This window comes from Pogona vitticeps, chromosome 5 (genome assembly GCF_051106095.1).
Source record: "Pogona vitticeps strain Pit_001003342236 chromosome 5, PviZW2.1, whole genome shotgun sequence".
In the NCBI taxonomy this organism is placed as follows: Eukaryota; Metazoa; Chordata; class Lepidosauria; order Squamata; family Agamidae; genus Pogona; species Pogona vitticeps.
This window is the reverse complement of record NC_135787.1, coordinates 166,643,611-166,658,703: the sequence shown is the minus strand read 5'-3', so window position 1 is coordinate 166,658,703 and position 15,093 is coordinate 166,643,611. Positions and strand designations below refer to the sequence as shown.

Sequence of the window (15,093 nt, the reverse complement as noted above, 5' to 3'; positions counted from 1 at the left end):
ATGTAATAATTCCTGAATGAATTTCACAGACCATACTATTATCTCCTGTTATTCTGATCATGCAAACCAGATGCTCCTTGTTATGGGAAAGTAAATGGAAAATGTTGATTACATAAAGGCATTTGAAGTCTTCCTTCTGTCTTGCCCACACCCCCAAAACCCTGAGACAAACTGCATTTGTTTTACAGGACAGAAGTGGCTAAATTCTAAATGCATTGAATTCTAAATTCACATGTATCTAAATTCACATGTATTAGCATCTTCAAGCATACAGCTTCTTTTCTGCCTGCTGTATGCTCACCAAAGTCTTTCTACTAACTTCTCAACAAGGCCCACATAGAAATGGTTTTGTGAAATGATCTGGCATGGCTTCTATTTAGCCAGCTATATCCCCGGCCTATTTCAGTGCTAAAGAATAGCTGTTTGGTGACAGAGCAAACTATTTATTTATTTCCAAGACCAAATGCCATTTGTTGGGATGCTAAAGCAAGATCTCTCCAGTATTACATTTCTTGATGAGGATCAGAAAACATACTTCTGCCAGTTTTTTTATAAAAAGTTTTTTATTTATGCCTGCAAGTCAAGCTGACCCATTGGAAAATCTAACAGAAATGCTTTTATGGTTCTCTTAAATTCCTGTATGTGTCTCTGTTCTCCCATTCAACTGAGGAGGGAAGGGAATTGAAAGAGGCCTGTTAACCACTGATAGCTGAAAATTCTTAGGACATACATTTGCTAGAAATGCAGAGTCAAATTCGTGTCCTTATGTTAGTTTTTTCTTAAAGTCTTGCAGGGTGTAGTTTTGCATATAGACTAAAGTTTTTTATTACAGACCCCTTGCCTTGTTCATAGGACTATATGACTATAGTTTCCTTGTTTGATACATTTACACCAATAGCAGATTACAGCTGAATCAGACATAACAATTCCTTTACTTTTCAAATAGTTGTGCTTAACTTTGACTGAATGGAGGAATTTGCATAGGATCAAGATATTATGCATGTAAAACAACAACAACCATCATGACTGACTGGAATACTAAGAATCACCAGGTAGCTGGCGATTCTTAGTATTCTTAGTATTTTACCAGGGGCTATTAAGAACTGCTTTTGTGTGCCGCGTAGAAGATAGACTGGTGGCACTTTGGTGTGTAAACGTACTTGTCCATGACATAAAGGTTGCACATATTGAAATATCTGGAGTGAATTCAGGTTTCTAATACATATGGGAAGATCTCTGTGCTAAAGTGTGGCCCAAAAAGAGAGCCACTTTGTGATGCAGAATGACAGACTTGCGCACAACTTCCAGGTTGTGCTCGGGTGGCAGTGTCCTTCTAAACCCAGATCTTCCACCACCCTGTTCCAGCCTCCTTGGAATGGAGGTTGGGGATTCAGAGACACTTCAAAGCTAAGAAAAGCTGCCCACCTCCTACCCATTCAATGGTAACCAGCTGTCAGGAACATGGCTGAGGGTTCTATCCAGCACCTGCTGGCAGGAGAAGCAACACTTTTCCTACCCAGTCGTAGGTGTGTTATGGGGACCTTCTCCAGAAAAGAGTCACTGAGGTCTGGGCAACAGAAAACTTCATTACATAAGGTTGGTTTATGTTTGGCTGTTTTTTCAAATTGACATAGGAAGAATGCAAATCTTAAATGTCCCATAAAGGTCATCCACTCCCTATCCCAGCAACAGCGTATGTCCCCTGCCTCACCCCCAAATCTTAGAATGTCCTGTTGACTCTGACTTAGAATTATGTTTTAGAATGACAAAAAAGAGCTGGAAGGCTTGCAGCTACTACCTCCACTTTCCGTACCTGATGTACAGTAACTAACCCTCCTGAGAGTCAGGATATCCATTTTGGGCTGTCTTAAAAATAAAACTGCAATTACTACCCTGGGAGACAAACAGTTCCTCTCAGTTGGTCCTTGTTATGAAAGACAAAGCAGTTACTGAGTTTCTTTTGACAATTCTGTCCCACCTTCCCTTCATGGCCTTCTAAAGCTCCTTCTGTTCACACACAAAAACATCCCTAGTGATGACTAACACTTGAATATGTGGTGGGATCTGGGCCAGATTGGAAATGTCCCCCCAATTTAGAGCAGAAGAAAAGTGTCGTGAGGATTGAGGGTGACTTCTTAGCTCAGCTGGTGCTATCTTGCAGGGAAAGGAAGACGCTGGGCGTTGTTTTTCAACTCGACATGGTTTGCTTCATCCATTCCATCACACTGGTGATCCTGGTGTAGACTCCAAAATGATTCGGGCGTGCACATCCCATTCCCCAGCTCACCACACCAGCTAGGAACCATCTCCCGCTCGGCTCCTGGCAGGCAAGAGGTCCTCCAGAGTCGCCCTAGAAAAGGGTAAGAAAGCAGCCATCATAATAAATGATGATTGTGAGAGCAATATAAAACAGGTTATCGGCTGTTCATGCAGCTGTTAAAAACCTGTTTCAACAAATTCCAATTCTGCCCATCTCTTCCAATCAAAACCATATACTAATAAACTTCAGGATCCTGTCTGCATCTTAACTCATCCCTATCCTTATCCCCTGTCTAACATTCACAATCCTATTCAACATAACCTGACAGTCCTATCTGAAATGCTCACACACTCTTCTATGCTCTCTCTTCCCCCACTCTCATTTGGAATGGGGAAGGAGGCCAATCACAACAGAGATCTGCGTAGGTGTGTTCTTATTCCCACCCCCAACTATCATGACTATACTAACTGTCATTTACCCAGCGTTCACCTGTCAATCAACCTATTCATTCTATTATACTCCCAGCTAACTCACCTACACAGTAACTATCAATAGACCAAAACAAACAGGAGGGGGAATGAAACCATCACAACTTCTTTGCTGAATTTTCTCAGAATATTTTCTATCCTCTTTTTAATGGTAATTACACACACAGAAAGAGAGAGAGAGAGAGAGAGATTTAAGACAACAGTCTGTACAGAGTTGCCAGGTCTCGGGCTTTAGACCCCAAATCTCCAGGAATACGCTGTAGCTCACCCAGCAAACCCTCAAGCCAGAGTATTGTGGAGGTTGCCAAAGAACAGGTGGGCTGAAAAATGTTGGGCTGGAAATCAGTGCTCGAAAGTTACCTGACACGAGTCCTTCCTTCCATCATGGTAACCGGCACACAGCATTCTGGGTGTGACCCGGTAGTGATAGCCCTCATTGCAAATATCCTGTTGCACCACCTGAACGTCTGCCTTTTGCAGGACCTTGCTTGTGGGACCTGGAGAGGGGGTTTGGTAGTAGAGGGTTAGCATGCTTGAGCAAAGAAAGAAAGAAATTTTGTTGTTCATTTGAAATTCCATATTCAAGATGCCTTAATCCTAGGCCTGGTCCACTTCTTGACAAACAGGAATGTAGCTCTTGATGCTTGGAACCATCTTTCCTGCCTCCGTTACAGATATTTATATATTAAATGGAAAAGATCTGTGAAAGAGTGATAGGGGGATTGTAGATTAGGATTTACTGGTACAGCACTAGGCTACTTAGGGGAGACTGGCAAGTTTTTCTGACTCTCAATTGTTTTAACTACAGCAGCTGCAAAATGTCTCCCCACACCATAAATTATGCAGCTGGAATGAAGAAAGCTCAAAATAGCTAGGATTGGAATTTTGTATAGGAGTGTGGGGCTCCATTTAGTTCTGGTGCTCAAGAAATTCCTGCACTCAGAAACTTTCCATTCTAAAGTCCTGTTCAGGCAAGAAATAAAGTGCTTAGGTGAAGTAAGAATTTGAGGAGGGAGACTGCTGTAACCCAGCCCCTTCAGTGTCACTTCTATCCCCCTTTCTCGAAGACTGAGTTTGTGAAGAGGAGGGCCTCTTCTAAGCATGGAGACTCCCCATGTAATCTAGAACTCTGGAAGATAAATGTTCTGGATCATGAGGAAAGTCCCCATGGATAGGAGAGGTTCACAAACTTACTCTTCAGACGAAGAGAATGGGAATGGATGGATGGCAAGGCTAGACTAAGGCTACCCCACCTTGTGTGTTTATTTTATGTATTTGCACAATACCAAATACGGTTTATCCATATGTGTCTTTTGCACCAGGTCCTAGACAATTCTTGAGACTAGCAAAGAAAGCATGTCCCATAACTCTGTGTGGGTACGAAGTGTTAAATTCACTTTTGCTTCAAAGGTGCTTTAAAAAATATTTTGATGTAGATGTCCTAACTTGCTAAATATGCTAAAAGAGTCAACCTTTGTATAAGAACTAAGAGGAGGAAGATGGTTAAAATATCCGGTGCGAGCCCAGTTTAAATCTGGAAATTTCATGAGGAAAAAGATTGAAATTCACAATGTTAACTTTTTTTACTAAAAATTTAAGCTTTTGCTTTTCAGACGCATCTGTGTTGCATCTGTAAAAGGTTCTGATTTCAGATTTCTTTCCATAAAATACAAAGACTTTTCTCATAGATTTCTTACATTGCTCTGTGCACGATTGATGCCTTGTTTTCAGGTGACTGAGCTGCCCACTAACTTGAGGTTTTAAAGAGCAAAGGAACTGAAGACAGATCGGAATCCATTTGAGGATGGTATGCAGTAGATTGGAAAGTGTTTCTTCCTGTCGTTGAACAATGGAATAACATTCCCAAAAGCTGCTCAGACAAAGAGTACCTGAGGTAACCAGGAGTGGATTTTTGTGTGAAAGTACAGTTCCTTTCTGACACTGAAAATAAGTTGCTGTGCTCCGAATGTATTCAAAGGCACCCTCTTATCTAATTCTAAGAATACATCATTTGCACCTGTTGCTGACTGGTGGATACTAGGGTTCCAGTGGAAAGCAAATAGATCACAGCAGCCAGACTCCTCTTTACCCCCATTTCAAAATATCATCCTAGCACAATCACTATTGTATGATTTTTTGCAAATATCCACTAGGGGGAGATGGAGAGATCCCCTTCTAGTCAAGCAGACTATATTCTGCTTTAGTTTGTTGTTATAAGCCACCCCTGTAATGCTGAATTAGGTTTCTACTTGAGCAGGCAACTGGGTTTTGATTAAGCAGACACTCTAGCATAGATAAGACATGTATCTTTGTTCTTTTCTGCAACATTAAGGATGCCTCATTATCACACGATCACCCACAACTGTGTTTCAAAAGGGTGGGAGGAGAGAAAGAGAGACATTACCTCCTTCCTTGACTGCCCCCCAGCCACTGATCCAGCACAGGAGGCCAGGCTCAAACAGATGGGAGCTGGCAGGCAGGCAGATTGGCTGGATGAAACTTGAATAGATCACTGGATGGTCCAGCTGCAGTAGTGCCACATCATAGTCATGGCTATCTTCTTCATAGTAGGGGTGTGGCAAGATTCGGTTCACTTTGAAGGAGACTTCATTGGGGCTGGTGACATTCAGAAATTGTTTGCCAAGGAAGACAGTCCAAACAGTGGGGGACGCATGGCTGGAAAGCAAAGGGATCAGAAAGAAATTCAGGTCTCAGACACTCAACTGTTCCTCTGGCTTTCATTAGGACCAGCCCTGCTGTTAGGTGAAAGGGGGTGGTGGTGGTCTTTTCAGCAAGGAGGTGGCAGCAAAGTGCTGGAGACAGGGCTGTCTGTCCCTCAGCCTGCCCTGGACTTCGTAAGCTGGCTTGGTGCCTTCAGGTGCGGTGGAGGATGCTGTTTCATCACCTGTACCGAAGGATTTATTTTCTGCATTGACTCCGAGTTTACAAATGTTACTTTTCGTAAGACCCAAGTTACAGAATCATCACCACAAGGATTGCAACGGTGGAAAAAAATAATATGTTGTGTGGTGTGATTTAATGTGCTGCTGTTTAATTTTTTGATAATTTGGGGAGAGAAAATGTTTGTGTTTTGTTCTGTTCTGTTTGGGGTTGGGTTTTTTGTTTTGTTTTGTTTTGCAAAAAACAGGATTGATAACAGAAAGGCAAAAAACTTCAAACACCCTAAAACTTCCATTTAGAAGTAATTTTGGAAAAATTGTAAACGTTACTCATCCAATCCATACAGAATACCTACTCATTACATGGCTTTAGAAATGTAACTTCTTTACATCTCTGTTAGTGAAAAAAGTAAGTCATTGCAATTAACTACATAATTACATAATGTAGTTAACTAGATTACGGATAGCTCCTTACTTTCCAAGCTTTGTTACAATGCTCCTTGTGTACAGAATTCTCTTCTTGAATTCTTAGCTCAGATCATCATCCTCAGAGATTTTGGGATTGAATAATTAGACATCCAGGATCATTTTGTAACATGGATGGGGGAGAAATACATGCAATTCACATTTTAATATGATCCTGCCTAACTCTCACTTCTTGAATCAACATGCAAACTGAAATGTAGTCTTTCTCTAATTCAAAAAATGTAAGATAAATATATAAATCAAGACTGGGCAAATAAGATTCCAAAAGAAGCATAAATATACATGATCCTTCATTAAATATTCAATGGCTTGAGATGTAAGGCTTAGCTGAGTAAATGATAGTCAGTGAGTGACCTGAACAGCCTCAGTCATAACATTCCTTCAACTCCCCACCCCATCAGCTCCTTACCTGTCTTCCTGGAAACAGTGAGCAGCAGCAATCACCCAACGATCTGCAATCAGTGTTCCACCACAAACATGGTGTCCACGAACCTGCAGGCTAGCTTGCCATGGCCACTCCCCTTCCACAGAATGAGCACCACCCACAATCCGGTTAGTTGGGACCTCTTGCACTCCACAGTCTGAGGAAAAAGAGAGAATCTCCAGAAGACAGAGGGATTGTTGAGAGTAGCCTTCTCAGATGTGTTAGACTAAAACTCCCATCATCCCTCAGCTCACATGATGGGAGCTGTAGTCCAACTCATCTTGTTGTTGTTTAGTCGTTAAGTTGTGTCCGACACTTTGTGGCCCCATGGACCAGAGCACACCAGGCCCTCCTGTCTTCCACTGCCTCCCAGAGTTTGGTCAAATTCATGCTGGTAGCATCGGTGACACTGTCCAACCATCTCGTCCTCTGTCGTCCCCTTCTCCTCTTGCCTTCACACTTTCCCAACATCAGGGTCTTTTTCAGGGAGTCTTCTCTTCTCATGAGATAATCAAAGTATTGAAGCCTCAGCTTCAGGATCTGTCCTCCCAGTGAGTACTCAGGGTTGATTTCCTTCAAAATGGATAGGCTTGTTCTCTTTGCAGTCCAGGGGACTCTCAAGAGTCTCCTCCAGCACCACCATTCAAAAGCATCAATTATTCGGCCGTCAGCCTTTTTTATGGTCTAGCTCTCACTTGTATACATTGCTATTGGAAAAAACATAGCTTTGACTATGCAGACCTTTATTGGCAAGGTGATGTCTCTGCTTTTTAAGATGCTGTCAAGGTTTCTCATTGTTTTCCTCCCAAGAAGCAGGCATCTTTTAATTTTGTGGCTCCTGTCTCCCTCTGCAGTGATCATGGAGAAAGTAAAATCTGTCACTGCCACCATATCTTCCCCTTCTATTTGCCAGGAGGTGATGGGACCAGTGGCCATGATCTTAGTTTTTTTGATGTTGAGCTTCAGACCGTTTTTTGCACTCTCCTCTTTCACCCTCATTACAAGGTTCTTTAATTCCTCCTCACTTTCTGCCATCACAGTGGTATCATCTGCATTTCTGAGGTTGTTGATATTTCTTCCAATAATCTTAATTCCAGTTTGAGAGTCATTTAGTCCATATGTAGTCTGGCCTTGTTGTTAGCCATGCTTTCTAAGGCCCACATGACTTCCCTCTCCGAGATATCTGGCTCAAGGTCAGCAACCACACTATCTGGGTTGTTCGGGACATCCAGATCTTTCTGGTATAATTCCTCTGTGTATTCTTGCCAGCTCTTCTTGATGTTTTCTGCTTCTATGAGGTCTCTCCCATTTTTGTCCTTTATCATGTTCATCTTTGCACAAAATGTTCCTTTAATATCTCCAGTTTTCTTGAACAGATCTGGATTTTCCCTTTCTATTCTTTTCCTCTATTTCTTTGCACTGTTCATTTAGGAAGGCCCTCTTGTCTCTCCTTGCTATTCTTTAGAATTCTACATTCAATTTTCTGTAGTTTTACCTATTTTCCTTGCATTTTGTTTCCCTTCTCTTCTCTGCTATTTATAAGGCCTTGTTGGACAGCCACTTTGCTTTCTTGCATTTCCTTTTCTTTGCGATGGTTTTTGTTGCTGCCTCCTGTGCAATGTTACGAGCCTCCATCCATAGTTCTTCAGGCACTCTGTCCACCAAATCTAGTTCCTTAAATTTGTTCTTCACTTCCACTGCGTATTCATAAGGAATTTGGTTTAGATTATACCTGACTAGCCCAGTGGTTTTTCCTGCTGTCTTCAGTTTAAGCTTGCGTTTTGCTACGAGATAAGAAGCTGATGGTCAGAACCACAATCAGCTCCAGGTCTTGTTTTTGCTGACTTTATAAAGCTTCTCCATCTTTGGCTGCAGAGAATACAATCAATCTGATTTCGGTATTGCCCATCTGGTGATTTCCATGTGTAGAGTCACCTCTTGTGTTGCTGGAAAAGAGTGTTTGTGATGACAAGCTTGTTCTTTTGACAGAACTCTATTAGCTTTTGCCCTGCTTCATTTTGAACTTCAAGGCCAAACTTACCTGTTGTTGTATGTATTCATGAAGGCTTTCACGGCTGGGATTCAATGGTTGTTGTGGGTTTTTCGGGCTCTTTGGCTGTGTTCTGAAGGTTGTTCTTCCTAATGTTTCACCAGTCTCTGTGGCCGGCATCTTCAGAGAACAGCGCTCTGTGCTCTGGTGTAGTTGGGTTACCTGTTGTTCCTTTTATCTCTTGACTCCCTACTTTAGCATTCCAATCCACTATAATGTGAAAAATATCTCTCTTTGGTGTCAGTTCTAGAAAGTGTTGTAAATGTTCATAGAATTGGTCAATTTCAGCCTCTTCAGCATTGGTGCTTGGTGCATAAACTTGGATTACTGTGATGTTGAAAGATCTGCCTTGGATTCGTTTTGAAATCATTCCATTACTTTTGAGATTGTATTGCAGTACAGCTTTTCCCACTCTTTTGTTGACTATGAGGGTGACTCCATTTCTTCTACGGGATTCTTGCTCACAATAGTAGATATGGTAATCATCTGAATTGAATTCTCCCATACCCATCCTTTTTTAGTTCACTGACTCCCAGGATGTCAATGTTTAGTCTTGCCGTCTCCTGTTTGACCACATCCAGCTTATGAAGGTTCATAGATCTTACACTCCAGGTTCCTATGCAGTATTTTTCTTTGCAGCATCAGACTTTCCTTTCACTTCCAGGCACGTCCACAGCTGAGCGTCCTTTTGGCTTTGGCCCAACCACTTCATTAGCTCTGGAGCTACTTGTCCTCTGCTCTTCCTCAGTAGCCTGTTGGACCCCTTCTGACCTGAGGGGCTCATCTTCCAGCGTCATAGCTTTTAGCCTTTTGTTTCTTTTCATGGCATTTTCTTGGCAAAGATACTGGAGTGGCTTGCCAGTTCCTGCTTCAGGTGGATTGTGTTTATTCAGAACTCTCCACTATGACCTGTCCATCTTGGTTGTCCCTGCACGGCATTGCCCATAGCTTCTCTGAATTACTCAAGACCGTTCGCCATGACAAGGCAGCAATCCATGAAGGGGCCAACTCATCTAGGAGGTGGCAACTGCTTGGAGCTTTTCCCCCTTTAGGCTTCATTTATGTTAATGCTTGACATCTATTTTCTGTGTGCTTTATGATGGAAGAGACTTTGGCTACAGCAAAGTCCTGTTCAGGCCTTCCTATCAAATGCAATTAATCATTTCCAGACTGGGATATGATGGGAATTACAGCCTAATGTTTTTGGAGAGCACAAAGCTGGGAGGAACATTGGTGAAGAATTAAAATCTAGGATTGGTATATGTCCCTGTGTTAAGCCAGCGACTCATCCTTTATCACATTTGCCTTTTTTTTAAACAAAACAATAGAATCTTTTGCTTTCTGTATCAACAATATTTGTTTGTAATAAGGAGAAGGTGGCTCTTTAGCATAATGTGAATCAAACATTTTGGGTCTCCTCCAAGTTGGGCAATTAACTACAGTACATCTGCTGCATCATTTAAGACCAGCTCGGAACAGCAATCCATCATTATTACCATGAGAACTTCTAACCCTGCAATCCTACGCGTATCTATTCAGAACCAAACCCTGTGTAGTTCAGTGGGACTTATTCTAAGGTGAGCAAGCATAACAGAAACCTAACAGTAAGGCATGTGGCTCATTAAAGCCTAACAAGTTTGATTTGGCATAAGCTTTTGTAGCCTTCAGCCCACTTCATTGCGGCTGGTGAGATGCCGCCCACGAAAGCTTATGCCAAATCAAACTTGTTGACTTTAAAATGTTATATCACTCTTCATTGTTTTTACTTGCAAAAGATTGAGACTGTTACCCACCCCTTAGAAGTGTGTAGCGGGGAAAACAAATTTTTGAAATGCAATGCACACTGGATATGCTGGCTGAACTTGGAAGTCCAAAACACACAGTGGGCCACCATTCTCCATCCTTGATGTACAGGATTACAACCTTATCGAATCAGCCCATGACATTAAAAAAAAAAATAAATCAAATTCTTGACATGATCATTCCACCAGGTACCACTTTTAAGTCAAGGCCAGCTGTGCCATTGGGCAAAACAAGGCCACCACCTCAGGTGGCAGAGGGAGGGGGCAACAGTGCCAGCCTTCCCCATAGCTCCTGAGCCCCCTGATCATTCCTTGCTATTGAGGGATAGACCTGGTTGTGTTGCATGGCCTAGCCTTTGTCTCCGAAATCAGAACTTCCCAACCTTGGATCCCCAGATGTTCTTGGATTACAACTCCCAGAAATCCTGGCCAGCACAGCTAGTGGTGAAGGCTTCTGGGAGTTTTAGTCCAAGAACATCTGGGGACCCAAGGTTGGGAACTACTGCCCTAAACCCTCTTGTGTGATTTGAGAGGACTGCGTCCTGTTCCCAATGCTGAATATAAATTCTATTGTCAGTCTAACTGGCTGCTATATAGAGAGCAAGGGCAGGTACTCTGCTTGCCTGGGTTGGCTCTGTTATAAGGATGGCCAGTGGCCATATTGCCTGTAGGATTCTGGGAGTTACAGTTCAAAAAACAAACACCTTCCACCTCTGAAATAGGGAGGACTTCTCCAGTTTGTTTGCTGATACTTCTCTTAGTTAGTAACAGCTCTTTTCCCATTGACATCTTACCACAATGCATCTCATCAGACTGATCCTTGCAGTCCGAGATTGAATCGCACTGTGGATTGGGTTTCTTCACACAGCTCCCATCAGCACACCGGTAAGTGAAAAGTCCACAGGGAATTCCTAGAATGAGGGAGTGGAAAGAAGTGAGGAGATTTTCCTGTCTGTCATTACAGCAATCGTTACTATTTTAATCTCACTGTCCAAACAAGCTGTAACCTTTCATTTAAGGATTATCTATGAATATGTCTTTAATGGTACAGCCCTCTTCAGGCTATATCTCTTGAGATTATGGGAGGAAAATCACTCATAGCAAAAAATAAAAATAAAAACAAATCCATGTGACAGAGAGGTTATTTCAGGTTACAAAAAGAAAATTAAACTAAAGATACAAAAATCATGGGTGATGAAAGTACTCCCTGGAGTAAGGGAGATAGTTCAAAGATTTGATGGCCAATCTACAGCCACACTACACATTATAACAAAGATTTTATAAAATATAACTAACTTAAAAGAGGCCATTATCTACTTTAGAAAAACAGCTGTAGTGGGGGGGTTGTTTTTGTTTTGGGTGAGGGGGACTGATACATTACGACGGGGGTGAGTTAGTCCTTCCTTGCTGTGCTATCTGGCAGCTGAAAACAATGCCCCATGCCGTTTGCCCTCAGATCTCACTGATGCAAAAACAAAACAACCCCACCCACCCACCCACACACTCGCCTGGCAGTACTCTGATGTTAGGCAGCTTTAGTGCCATTTGGTGAGAACTGTGGGATATAAATTTAATAATTAAAATAAATATTTAACATCTTCTGACTTGAGCCTATGTTAACTATAAGGCAATTCACCCTGAAGAAACAATAAACACAAAGGCAAACCAAATCTACTGTAGCATCTTTGAAGACTAACAAAATTATTTTGGGGTGAGTTTTCCTGAATATAACCCCAAAATTTCACACTGGAATAAATTTATTCGTCTTAATGGTGTCAAAGGTGGTACAATACATTTGGCATGGTTCTGTTTTTCTTGTCACAGAAACAGACTTAATACAGACACCTATTTGAAATCTGAGGAAACAGGTGTGTTTGATGCCAAAGGACTGACACCAATGTTTTACTGTGGTCCAATTTTTTTGTATGAGATCCTGCTCCCATACCTTCATTGCATTGCTGCTCATCACTCCCATTGACACAATTGAGGTGCTTATCACAGACTGTGGAGAACTCAATGCATGTGCTGTCTTCCTGGCACTGGAATTTTGCAGGACAGACTGGTAAAGCACAAGGAAAGAAAAAGATAGTGAGATCTCCTGAGCCACTCTTCCTAACAGTATAGACCTGGTCCCTACATGTTGGCTAGGGAATGAAGATGTCACTGGAGGATGTTCCTATGTTGTTGACTGGTCATCAGGAATAAATGGTTAATACTCCTTCCCAAATGAAGCCTATTGGCGCCTAAGAAACTTTGCTGTCTTCTACAAAGTTCCCTTTTGGGTGGAAAGACGAACAGATCTCTGCCAATGATGTAGAGAGAAGAAATGTGTAGAATGCGCAGTACCACTCACCACAGTTTCTCTCATCTAGTCCATTGGGGCAGTCTTCGATCCCATCACATGCTGGCACACACAGCCCATTCACAGAGCAGAGGAACTCTCTGGGGCATGCTGGCAAGGGAAGGGAAGGACAGCAGCTTATTTAGAGTGCTCAGTTCAAGTGTAATTCAATGGTTGCAAGGATTAGGGTTGTATTTCAGTGCATCTAACTTACCTCAAGTTACATTTGGAGTATGTGTTTAGAAAACAAATCAATCAGCCTTAAAATTCTGGGATGTGAGAATGAAAGATGGGGTTGTTCCCTTCACAGATATTCCTACCTTTCATGCATGATTCTCTCTCTCTCTCTGTCTTTACACACACACACACAAAGAGAGAGAGAGAGAGAGAGAGAGAGAGAGAATATACACACATATTGTATATGTGTGTATATTCTCAAATCAAGAAAGAAGCAGCTGGAGAACCCGGAAATCCTTTCTATGAGTTATTCCAGGGGTCTCCAAAATTTTAGGGCTTGTCAATATGTATGACCTTCTGAATAAGTGTATCTGGCACAAGCATGGCACAGCTGATTTAGGTGGAAACAGTCTCAGAAATATTTGTAGCCCTCCTCACGCATACACACTTTGTCTCACAGCTTGGAAATGTACCTTTTTTGGGTGCAAACTTCCAGAAACCTCTAGTTAGCATGGTTATCATTGCGTCTGGGGATTCTGGAAAGTATAGTCTAAAAGAGTAACGATGTCAAGTTCTGGACTGGCAGAAGTACTAGACAGATGCATATTCTACTGCTAGGAGAACCTCTTTGTAGTATTGTACCAACTGTCCTCTAAAGTCCAAAGTCAACCTTGATGGGAACAGAGATCTTCTTAAAGACATTTAAGGAAAGTGTTCTCAGTTATTAAGAAGTCTTGATGTTCTGTTGTCAAGTCTCTAGTTAACAATTAGTCTGTCACTCATTCATGTTAGTCCAGACAGTTTCTCTTCAGAAGACACAATTTTATTTCTCAGTCATATTTCAATAAGCTGTGCTGCTGGTTGAGTGACATGTTTTCAAGGTGGTTATACTCACGGTCTGATTGATTATAGAGGCTGTAAGCAGCCTGTACTCCAGGCCCAGTCAGGGAGATCTGAGAGGTGAAACTAATGGTAACGCCAGCACTGGAAATGACAGGAATCCGTTCAGCGTAGGCTTGCAAAGTGCGTAGGCCACACAATCTGTTTTAAAACAAACACACAAAGAAAGTGGAGACAAAATGTCACAACATTGAGACTATTGTTGCTTTCAAGTACTGTGTCCTGAAGTAAAATATTGTTTAGGGAAGTGGACATGTCAGCTGCAGCACCTAATGCTTATGAACATTTCTTAATTTACAGCAATTCACACCTAAAAGCTACACCATTTGGGTTACTGCAACAGGATATATATATTTAACTTATGGCAATTCACATTTAAAAAGCACACTGTTTGCATAACAGTGCAACAAGATATCAGGTGTAATTAATAAGCAAAGCTTATTTTAAATCCCTATAATCGCCCAGAAAAGAGGGTTAGTTAAATGATAAGTGTCTCCTAGGCCCATCCAGGGCTGATGTCTGTGATAGACCCTGTGGGGGCCCTGGATCCCTGGCCCCTGGTCAAAGCTGCCTGATGTTGATATCACCTGAAGTTATTAAAGCACACACAGAGACAAGAAGACTGCTTTTCTTGAACTTCTGACTGTAGCACAGTCATTAAAAATACAGAGCTGGAAGAACTAAAGATACAGAGGATATAACACAGTTGTTATCTGCTGTCAAGTTACCTTCGACAGCAGATAACAACAATGTTATCTGCTGGGGCAATCTCCAAAATATTCTGTCCTCAACAGCCCTGCTCAGCATTTTCAAACTCAAGCCTGTGGCTTCCTTATGCTGAAACCCTGGACTGCCAGAAAGACAGACAAGTGGGTCCTAGATCAAATTAAGCTTCACCTATCTCTTCACCTAGAGGCAAAAAAATGTTGAAACCGAGGCTATCTTACTTTGGGCACATCATGAGAAGGCAGGATTCTCTAGAACAGACCATAATGCTGGGAAAAGTGGGGATAGAGGGAAAACAGGAAGATCAAATGTGACACAGCAGGAGCAGACAAAAAAGAATATTTCCTAGCAGCTCGCTGCTTGAAAGATGGCTAGTTGCAGCTGACAAAAGAACAGAAAACTGTGAGATCATTTCAACCAACTGAAAAACGAGCTGGAGTATATAGGAAGAAAGGGATTTTGTGCCAGGCAAGAAAAAGGATTTCAGTAAAATTTAGGTCAAACTGACAAAGCGATTTGAAGAAAAACATTTTAATCAA

At 41.9% G+C, this 15,093-nt stretch overlaps 1 protein-coding gene across 3 annotated transcripts in view; it reads right to left on the bottom strand.

The window, feature by feature from the left end:
* Positions 1-544: 544 nt before the first annotated feature.
* Positions 545-15,093, bottom strand: part of TMPRSS6 (transmembrane serine protease 6) — a 36,142-nt gene continuing 21,593 nt past the window's right edge. For all 3 annotated transcript variants that reach the window (XM_073000075.2, XM_020787701.3, XM_073000074.2), the window contains 8 exons: positions 13,824-13,969; positions 12,764-12,862; positions 12,356-12,469; positions 11,205-11,321; positions 6,544-6,715; positions 5,153-5,424; positions 3,109-3,245; positions 545-2,350 (listed from right to left, as the gene is read on the bottom strand). In XM_073000075.2, the coding sequence (XP_072856176.2) occupies positions 2,189-2,350; positions 3,109-3,245; positions 5,153-5,424; positions 6,544-6,715; positions 11,205-11,321; positions 12,356-12,469; positions 12,764-12,862; positions 13,824-13,969 (1,219 nt within the window). In that variant the 3' untranslated portion in view covers positions 545-2,188. The remainder of the gene's footprint in view (positions 2,351-3,108; positions 3,246-5,152; positions 5,425-6,543; positions 6,716-11,204; positions 11,322-12,355; positions 12,470-12,763; positions 12,863-13,823; positions 13,970-15,093) is intronic.